Raw genomic sequence first — 10626 nt, 5'->3', positions numbered from 1 at the left:
CCTTTCAGGCATAACAAGAGTATTTAATTGCTCTAGAGATGGTGCCCCCATCAAACCCAGTGCTCCGCTGGATTGCAGCACCTGACCAAGTTTGACTTTGACAGTAGGAGGTATAAAGACTGGCAAACTGTGTTTATGTTTAAAATCATAAAGGAATTGTGATTAGGGCACCGACATGTCTAGCAGCAGCAGTGCACATATATAAACCGTGATAAGATCTCGTGAATAAATGTTGATTAAACAGCTTCTCTGCTGCAGCCCGACTGGCAGAAAGAATCTGCTGTTGCACGAAACATGCATCCAATTGAAATGCATTAGTTTAAAAAACGTGCTGGAGTTACGAAAATAACGAAATAAACGTGTCCCTGCCACGAATAAATAGATTAAATTACACGACTAAATCAGGAACTGCCGTGAGACTGGGTTGATATTGCACTCATGCCCATGTGATGCTGCACTTCTTCATCATGCAAAGTTTATTCTTTACATGCTGTTTAAAACCTTGTGCGTTTAAGTTTATGATATAGTTTTCTGAGCACACATGGTGTAAACACAGAAAGCCAGCTGTCACACCACACATTTTGCTTGTGCACCAAAAGGCTGGAATACACTACACAAATGTTGCCCAGTTGCCGAAAGTCAGAGCCGGTCTGCAGATTTCGCAGTGGAGTGTGTGCTTTTGAAGCCAGACTGGAACCAGTTCAAGAGAAGGATGTTGCTTCTGAGTGTTGCTGATATGGGTTTGGTAGTAAGAGACCTTGGCAACAATGAAGCCGAATGCTTCACAATGCTTTTGGTAAATGTGGCCCTGGTTAGTTGAGAGGAATGGAGAAACTCGGGGTGTGCCCAAAACCGAATACCTTATTTAGAAAGGCACAGGTATGGCCTCAAAATGAATAATAGATAACAAATAATTTTGCCAAATAATATTCGGCTGAGGCTGCAGGACAGTCACTCCTCGTGTTTGCTGGATAACAGGTGAGCAGAGGATCCACGCAATATAACCTTTGAAGTCACTGCACAATAATGAGTGTGTGAAGTGAACGAATGTAAACTTTATGAATAAAATGAGCGCAATCAGAGTTTGGCAAGAGTAATATCAACCTCAATACTACATCATACATGTTCTAGCCTACTATTTGTGTATATTTAAATGTCAATGATTTAAACCTTTCAATTTAATACAATTTAATATATTAAATTGTATTAAATTGAAAGGTATACAATAAAATAAATAATGATTAAATTTACAGCATCTTCATAAATTGTATAAAAAACATAAAAAAGCACACCTGATGTGCATTCTTTATTCATCATTTTGTAGAAAAAATGTTACATTTCATGCAGTAAAGGATATTGCTCCGAAAAAAAATTATTTGAACGCACCTGACGTCGTAATTACAATTTAAACACAAATGCTCTCAATTTCGTTCATTTGTCACGTGACAAACACAATAAAAGGAATCGTTCATGATCTCTAGCGAGGCTCCAGAACGGGTTGAAAACACCTTCTAACTGTCAATTACAGTCAAATATAATCAGTTATAATTTTGTGATTATTTAATATGCAATAAAAAACGACCATTTAAGAAGTGCTGTGTAATCCTAATCTGTACGTTTTACTTGGTCTCAGTTGTTTCATTCGACGTGTTTGTGTTTGGGGCGACTCTTATTTTGACATGTTCGGACGCGTGGTTGTTTCCGGCTATTCCGGCAGTCACACTTTCAAACATGGAGTCTATTTTCCACGAAAAAGTAAGGATCGGGTTTTAGCGAATTATATTTATGACACATATTTATATTTGTCACATGTGCATCACCCATAAATGAGAGATTCGTCAGCGTATCTTTACACGAAGGGGTTTATATATGAATGTTTGTTGGACTGTCAGCTATCAGACATGGACTGAAGATCTTTTATGTGTTTGTTTGCTGTCACTTTCATTATTCTCATGTTCTGTTTCCATAAACATCACAGTAACTACCTTTACAAACATGCACCATGCTGCTTTATTATAATCAGTAGCACTGAATGAATGCTGCAGTGAGCTGAAATGAATAAGATTAATACTGTAAGAAAGTGATGTTGTAAACTTGTAACCAGACCTATATTAGGATATTCTAATTATACATATTCAATGAACAGTGCTCAACAGAAACTGCTCAAGGTCTGCATATAAAGTCACACCAGCTGGGATCAGGACTTGTCTTTCTGCAGACCAGTCCAGTTCTTCCACACTGACTCAATCAATCATGTCTGAACCGTGTCTTATACACAGAGACACTGTCATGTTAGAATAGAAAAGGGTTCTGTCCAAACTGTTGCTATAAACCTAGAAGAACACAATTCCCTAGAATATCATTACATGCTTCAACATTAAGATTTGTACTCGTAGAAATTACTAAAGTAGTCAAACATGTTCATTAGAAGGGGGTGCCAATACTTTTGGCAAAATATATCTCTTAAAAGGCAACATTGGAAAGTTTCACCCTTTCCTCTGTTCCCTCAAAAGGAGTTCTATTCCCAATCCTTAGTGCAATGTATTGTAACTTAAAAGTTGATTTTGAATGTCACTGTATTGTCTATTAACAGGCCGGGGAAGGGGTTTTATGTTTGTTTATTATGTGCATATAAGAAAGTCAATGTTGCAAGGTCATTTGATGATTTGTTTCTGAACAAGTGTTGCTGTGTGTGTGTGTCTTCCAGCAAGAGGGCTCTCTGTGTGCGCAGCACTGCTTGAACAACCTCCTGCAGGGAGAGTACTTCAGTCCGGTGGAGCTGTCGTCCATCGCGCACCAGCTGGATGAGGAGGAGCGCATGCGCATGGCTGAAGGAGGCGTCCAGACGGAGGAGTACAGGACCTTTCTGCAGGTGCTCCACTCACGGCTCGGTTCAAAGAACAAGTGTCACTGTTATACGAGATCACATCATAATACGCTTGTGTTCTACCATCTTTAGCAACCGTCGGGAAACATGGATGACAGCGGCTTCTTCTCCATTCAGGTGAGTCACGTTTCATTCACAGTAAAGCAGTTCATCCAAATACCCACACGTGCGGTCACTTGAGCACTCGACTGCTTAGATGACGTATTTCCTGTGTTTGGCCTGAGTGTCCAAGTGAGGATGAAGACCACAAGTGTCTCGAACTTTTCTTTACCTGATGGGACACACTTATAGTGTTATAAAAATCCAATAGCTTTATTTTTAATTGAAATCAACTTCTAAATGTCTGTTCAGTAGTCCCTATAACATGACACAATTTAATTTGTGGTGCTTCTAATTAAGTGATGAAAAACAGTTGCAAATGTAAAAATAAATATCACCACTACTCATCTTTGCACAAATAAAATGTGCAACACTTTGTTTTTCTACCAAATGATAAGTAATAACTAATTATATGAATATTTAACTTGCATTGGAAAGTTTTCCGTGAACTCTCGCGAGATCTCGGCAAAAATCTCACGATTTATTCCAAAACGTGATGCATGATGGGATACCCTAAACCTTGAATAGCACTCCGGAGAGAATTTAGTGTTTTTTAGTGTGTGTTAAGGGCATTGCGCTTCGGCGTTTTAAAGACCTGGGACAGTCTTGCGCGCACACTCTCAAGTGGACAAGACCGAAAGTGTGGGTATTTGGACAAGGCAACCATGTGTTCATGAGAGAGCACTGCAGATGCAATCCTTCTTAATTCATGTTCCTGGTCTTTTTGTGCATGATTTTCCAAAGAATGAAAACATGTTTGTCTTTCATCTTACTGTTAAGACTCGCTCTACCACTGAGACAGCTTCCTTTTCATCATTTCCCCATCTGATGGTCTGAGTCTGCCGTCACACGAGTTGTGCTCAGTTTCATGTTGACTCTTCTGCACGGCTCTGGCAGTGTTGTGATGGAGTGAACACATGCGCTGTGTTTTGACGGTGTTTTGAGCGGATGCGTATGGAGCAAATTTTGTGCCAATATTCTTCAAACAAATCCAGTCACAATCTGCTTTGCAAAAAAAACCTTGACTTTCAAAAAAGTGATTTGCAAATGTAAAACTCTATTTGAGAGAAAATGCAGAGCTATGGACAAATGTATTGTGTTACAACTGTGAGACTCATTTGCCTTTTTATGAGTTAACTTGGCTTGATTTTCTCACACGAGTGCAATTGAGCAACTTTCTTTTCCAAAAACAGCATGGCGCTGTCGGTCAATTTTCTCTAGTCTCCCGAGACCCAAAACACCTCTTTACCTTTTCAGAGCAATATGAGTGGGGAACAGGTGAGTTTCTGTCTTACTAGATCTATAATTAACCATTTAAATGTTTTCACAAAGCGACCCTACTACAGTGTCAGTGAAATTCACAACAAGTCTGTGAAGTTGTTAACATGATTGATTAGTTCAAAAATCAGAGGTGACCTGGATAAACATTTAACTAGGCAGTCTTTCCCTATAAAAACTGATCCTCTGTTGGATCGCAGGATATAGAATATACATATTGATACAATTGTTCAACATCCAAAACAATGCAGGGGTAGCAAATTAGCTCAAAGCGAGATGAACATAATTAATCATAATGGGTTGTTATCAATTATATATTCATCTTCAGGAATTAACTAGCATTAATAGTACAATAAAATGATTTGTTCATCCGCAGTACGGGCAGTTTCAATCGTCTATTGACTCGAAGGAAAATTATTTCTCTGGCCACGAAAAATAATTTCCTCACTAATACATCGCTCAGAGCATGTAGCAAAACCGGAACGTTAAAGTGACCTTCTGTGAGCAGCAGACACCGACAACCAAGCGTGAATACATATGGATGTTTATTAAACTACACTACAGGGGAACATGCACAAACATACACACATTAAACATAGATGCAACGCACGCAAGGCGTGGAGAGAGAGAGAGAGTAATGGCAGGATTTACACATCAGCTAAACACAACCTGTTAGAACCATCAAAGAATCACATCACCTTAATTAAAAAGGGGTCGAAGCCTAGAAGCGCATCCTAATAGTTAACAAGTGGTTACTTGCATTGGTTTTTGTTGGTGCTGAGTAAAGTGTCCTGGTGCATGTATAACGCGTAGATTCTTGATGAATTCCTTTAGGAGTGAAAGCTTCATCATTCCAGCCACGGGTTGATTGGTCAGAAGTTAAATCGCCAAAGTTACTGGACTTAAAACTGCCAGAAGCTCGGACTCCCCACGGAAGGGGAGTCGTGAGGTTTCCACGGTGATAAGTGTGTCTCCAGGGCACCGGAAGTAAAGAGAAGACCTCACCTTTTGGGTGTGGGAGACGTTTTATCTGGATCCTGTAACACCCATTTTGGTCAGTTTGACCAATAACAAGGCACATAGTTTCAGCGGGAAAGTGTTTCTTTGTCTCACTTGACACCTCATTTGCATGTTTTATGACTGTTCTGCTCAATCAGTGTAATTCCTCCCACAGTACAGTAAGAATAGTATGATGCATTTCACGAGGTCACAGTGTACATCATTGTTTGAGAAATAAAGAGCAGATCATTTTGATATCAAGAAAGAGACATCTAAAAGATATTAAACCAGAGATATATTCATACACCTGAATATGAGTGTTTAGAGCTCACTAATACAAATAATGAGTGGTCACTAGGCTAATATAATAAAGAAACATACAAACAACACATCACTGAATTCAATAATGAAATGCCTTTAACTGAAAATCTTTTTTTAATCTTTTCATTTTACATTATTAAACACTATTTTCCTTTTTTGATATTGTGCAGTTGCTTTGACACAATTTACATTGTTAAAAGCGCTATATAAATAAAGGTGACTTGACATGCCTATACCAGATACCTTTGTAACTGATTAATTATGGTCTAACTAAAGGAAAGGTCTCTATGCATGTGTTGTAATCGTGGAGGTAGTCCACTGGTCAGCCAGGCCGTCGTTGTCTGGTATCGAGGGTCATTTAGTTCTCTGGAATGTGTTTGAAGTCCGATGAGAGAACAGATTGTAGTCTGTTTAGCGTCTTTTGGACAGTGAGGGGGCAACCATTGGCAATTTAGCACCCATATAAAGGTCTCTTAAGACATAAAGTCCCAATGACCATCAAGGATCATAAGCAGATGTTACACAGGGTATAACAATATATCTTGTCACAATATATTGTAATACTAAAATGCAAATGTATAGTGGATAGCGACAATATTGTGTACCAAAAATGAAAGCTTTTTTAATTGTATTTTTACGTTAGGTCAAGTAAGATTTATTGTCTTTCTTCTACAGTATATATGTTGAACCATAGCCTACAGTGGAGAGAAATGCTGTAGGCTACCTCTGCAGTAAAAGTTGAAACAAGTATAAAACTACATATAGATAACCTCCTGAAAGGAGTAGACTAATCTAATTATACAAATAGGCTACTATAATCAAACTAGTTTAAGTTCAGGTGAGCTTTATTGTGATTCAGCTATATAAATGTACCAAAATATATTCTAAACATTAATATCCCTTATGAAAATGAACCATGGTTTTATTTAGTAATTTGTAGTATTTGTAGTAAAGCTGCCTATATAGAAATGGTAACCTGCAAAAAAAACATGGTTACCACACTTTTACAATAGTAAAACCAACTTTAATTTTCATAAGGGATATCATAGTTTATTATCATATTTATTTTTATATATAGCATAGTAAAATACATGCCTTGGACAACATTTAAAACTAAAAGGCCTGTAAGGAGATATTTCATATTTCAACCAATATACCGGCAGATTTTAGTCTGACAACAGCCTGTTTGGAAAAATCGAACTAAAATTATGTAGCTTTTTATATATGGCCGAGCAACATTTTAACTCGTGAAGTTAAGAATAAAAAGGCTACGGTCAGGAATTATATTAGTGGCTCTTTAAAATGCAAACGTTCATCATCTGAGTCACTCCTAGAAGAGTCCTCGCTGTCCAGAGTGTGTCTTCACCCGTGTAGCACGCTGTTTATTAAACCACTGCTTATTAAAATGATGAATTTAGTATTATATCAGCGTGATCCTATCACTTGATCCTTCTCCCCAATTCACAGGACAAGAGTGACACCTAAAGAGAAATATTCATAATTTTGCTAAGCTAAAATATACGTAATTATTTTAGACAAATGATTGCACTGACTGAAGCTGGTTCCAACTGCAGGTGGCATAATAGCTAAAAGTAGACTCCCCTTGTTTTGTGTGAACCCTTGGTATTTCTAACTGACTCGATCCTAATGATCTGAGTGGTCTGTCAGGTTTATATTCAGTGAGCATATCAGCAATATATTTAGGTCCTGGGCCATTGAGTGATTTAAAAATGAGTAAAAGTACTTTAAAATCAATCCTAAATGTAACTGGAAGCTAGGGGTGTAAGAAAATATCGATACACGTGAGTATCGCGATATTTTGTTTGGCGATACTGTATCGATTCTCCAAAACGGAATATCGATATTAAAAAAACAAAAACAAAAAAAATCATACAAGATTCATAGCAGTTGTTTCGTTTTGAGTTCATATCCCGAACGTTAGATACCAGTCTTCATCTCTGAACTTAAACAGTGACAGGAAATACTAGCATCAGGGCACTCCACTAATGTTAGCGTTAATATCGTTAATATAGTTCGCTGCCAGTAATGGAGGAGGAAAGAATTGTTCCAGCTCTCGTTTTGATGTACAAAGCTGAAGTGTGGCGTCATTTGGGCTTTTGTGGTAATGTCCGCCCCGGGACCGCGGCGCGAGTGCAACCTCCGTTCTGCCTCTTGCTGTGTCCCGTGTTGAAAAGCCTTTGCGCGGCGGGCGGTAGAGTCGCCGCGAAGCTGCAGCTTTCTCGTAATTCGGGGGCGTTTCGTGCAGTTGGGGCGGTGCTCGCGTCGCGGTCTCAGTGATTCCACGCGGAACATAAATACAAACTGAAAAACCTGTGAGATCCAAGTTAAAAAGTTCTGAGAATGTTTAACATCTGCATTTATTTGATTGTTTTACAATTGTTATCTTTTCTTTCCTGCAAGCACTTTATTTTTCACTGATATTAAGCAGATGTAATTTTTTGTTCAGATCAAATCTTATGACATTGTATGTCACAATTGTAAACTTAAACTGTGAACCTTTAAAGTAGAGTCTATAAATATATATTTTTATAAAATACATTTTATACATTTAACTAAAGACTCGTACAAGCACTTGAATATTTCCCTCTTTACTCGTACTGTACAAAAAGTGCTTCAGTAATGTTGAATGTTATAGGGACTGATTATTGCAAATACAGATCCCAGTATGTTCTGCAGTGTGTTCTGGTTAAACTATTTTTATTTATTTATTTTTTTGCTAAGGTTTGCATAAGGTGGTGTGTTCTTAATGACAGCTTTCCTAAAAAATATATATCCTATTCCTAAAATAAGAAATATCCCAATATATCGCCTTGCTTACAGTATCGCAATATATCGTATCGCAATCCCTGTATCGTGATACATATTGTATTGCCAGATTCTTGCCAATACACAGCCCTACTGGAAGCCAGTGTAAGGACCTGAGGACTGGTGTGATATGCTCAGATTTTCTGGTTCTAGTCAGAATCCTGGCAGCAGTGTTCTGGATGAGCTGCAGTTGTCTAATGGTCTTCTTGGGAAGGCCGGTGAGGAGACCATTACAGTAATCCACCCTGCTGGTGATAAAGGCATGAACAACTTTCTCCAAGTCTTGACTGGAAACAAAACATCTAATTCTTGCAATGTTTTTGAGATGATAGTATGCTGATTTAGTTACTGCTTTGACATGATTACTAAAACTACGGTCTGTCTCCAGAATCACACCAAGATTTCTGACTTGATTTTTAGTTGTTTGACCCCTAGAGTCAAGGTATGCATTCACCTTGAGAACTTCATATTTGTTTTCAAATGCAATAACTTCAGTTTTCTCCTTGTTTAACTGAAGAAAGTTCTGGCACATCCAACTGTTAATTTCATCAATGCATTGGCAGAGGGAGTCAATGGGGCTATAGTCATTTGGAGATAAGGCTAGGTAAATCTGAGTATCATCAGCATAGCTGTGATTATTATTTGACTTAGTGGGAGCATATACAGGTACATCTCAAAAAATAAGAATATTGTGAAAAAGTTCATTTTTTCTTGTAACGTATTTAAAAAAATGAAACTTATATATTTTAGATTCAATAAATGTAAAGTAAAACATTTCTCAAGTTTTTTTGTTTTAATTTTGATGATTAGAGCTTATAGCTCATGAAAGTCAAAAATCGGTATCTCAAAATATTAGAATATTTACATTTGAGTTTCAATTAATGACCATCCCTACAGTATAAATTCCAGGTATCTCTTGTTCTTTGAAACCACAATAATGGAGAAGACTGCTGACTTGGCAATGATCCAGAAGACGAACATTGACGCCCTCCACAAAGAGGGTAAGTCACAGAAGGTCATTACTGAAAGCTGTGGCTGTTTACAGAGTGCTGTATCAAAGCATATTAAATGCAAAGTTGACTGGAAGGAAGAATTTGGGTAGGAAAAGGTGCACAAGCAACAGGGATGACCGCAAGCTTGAGAATACTGTCAAGCAAAGCTGATTCAAACACTTGTGAGAGCTTCAGAAGGAGTGGACTGAAGCTGGAGTCAGTGCATCAAGAGTCTCCACGCTCAGACGTCTTCAGGAAAAGGGCTACCAAGCCACTTCTGAACCAGAGACAACGTCAGAAGCATCTTACCTGGGCTGTGGAGAAAAAGAACTGGACTGTTGCTCAGTGCTCCAAAGTCCTCTTTTCAGATGAAAGTAAATTTTGCATTTCATTTGGAAATCAAGGTCCCAGAGTCTGGAGGAAGAGTGGAGAGGCACAGAATCCATGTTGCTTGAAGTCCAGTGTGAAGTTTCCACAGTCAGTGATGATTTGGGCTGCCATGTCATCTGCTGATGTTGGTCCACTGTGTTTTCTGAAGTCCACAGTCAACGCAGCCATCTACCAGGACATTTTAGAGCACTTCATGCTTCCTTCTGCTGACAAGCTTTATGGAGATGCTGTTTTCATTTTCCAGCAGGACTTGGCACCTGCCCACACTGCCAAAGGTACCAAAAGCTGGTTCAGTGACCATGGTGTTACTGTGCTTTATTGGCCAGCAAACTCGCCTGACCTAAACCCCATAGAGAATCTATGGGGTATTGTCAAGAGGAAGATTAGAGACACCAGACCTAACAATGCAGATGACCTGAAGGCCGCTATCAAAGCAACCTAGGCTTCCATTACACCTGAGCAGTGCCACAGGCTGATTGCCTCCATGCCACGCCACATTGATGCAGTAATTCATGCAAAAGGAGGCCCAACAAAGTATTGAGTGCATAGAAATTAACATACTTTTCAGAAGACTAACATTTCTGTTTAAAATATACTTTTTTATTGATCTTGCGTAATATTCTAATTTTGGGTTTTCATTATCTGTAAGCCATAATCATCAAAATTTCAAGAAATAAAGGCTTGAAATATTTCACTCTGTGTAATGAATCTATATAATATATGGGTTTCACTTTCTGAAATGAGTGACACAAAATATTGACCTTTTTCGTGATATTCAAATTTTTTGATATGTACCTGTACAGGCAAAACAAGAGCGGTGCAAGAATTGAGCCT

At 38.3% G+C, this 10626-nt stretch overlaps 1 protein-coding gene across 3 annotated transcripts in view; it reads left to right on the top strand.

Annotated features, from left to right (window-relative positions):
- Positions 1–1692: 1692 nt before the first annotated feature.
- LOC306885915 (ataxin-3-like) overlaps positions 1693–10626 on the top strand; it is a 32692-nt gene continuing 23758 nt past the window's right edge. For all 3 annotated transcript variants that reach the window (XM_079442726.1, XM_079442725.1, XM_079442727.1), the window contains exons 1-3: positions 1693–1755; positions 2708–2872; positions 2960–3004. In XM_079442726.1, the coding sequence (XP_079298852.1) occupies positions 1732–1755; positions 2708–2872; positions 2960–3004 (234 nt within the window). In that variant the 5' untranslated portion in view covers positions 1693–1731. The remainder of the gene's footprint in view (positions 1756–2707; positions 2873–2959; positions 3005–10626) is intronic.

This window comes from Barbus barbus (assembly GCF_936440315.1).
Source record: "Barbus barbus genome assembly, chromosome: 20".
NCBI lineage: Eukaryota > Metazoa > Chordata > Actinopteri > Cypriniformes > Cyprinidae > Barbus > Barbus barbus.
Note: the sequence above shows the minus strand (reverse complement) of the source record. Positions and strands in the feature narration are given on the sequence as shown.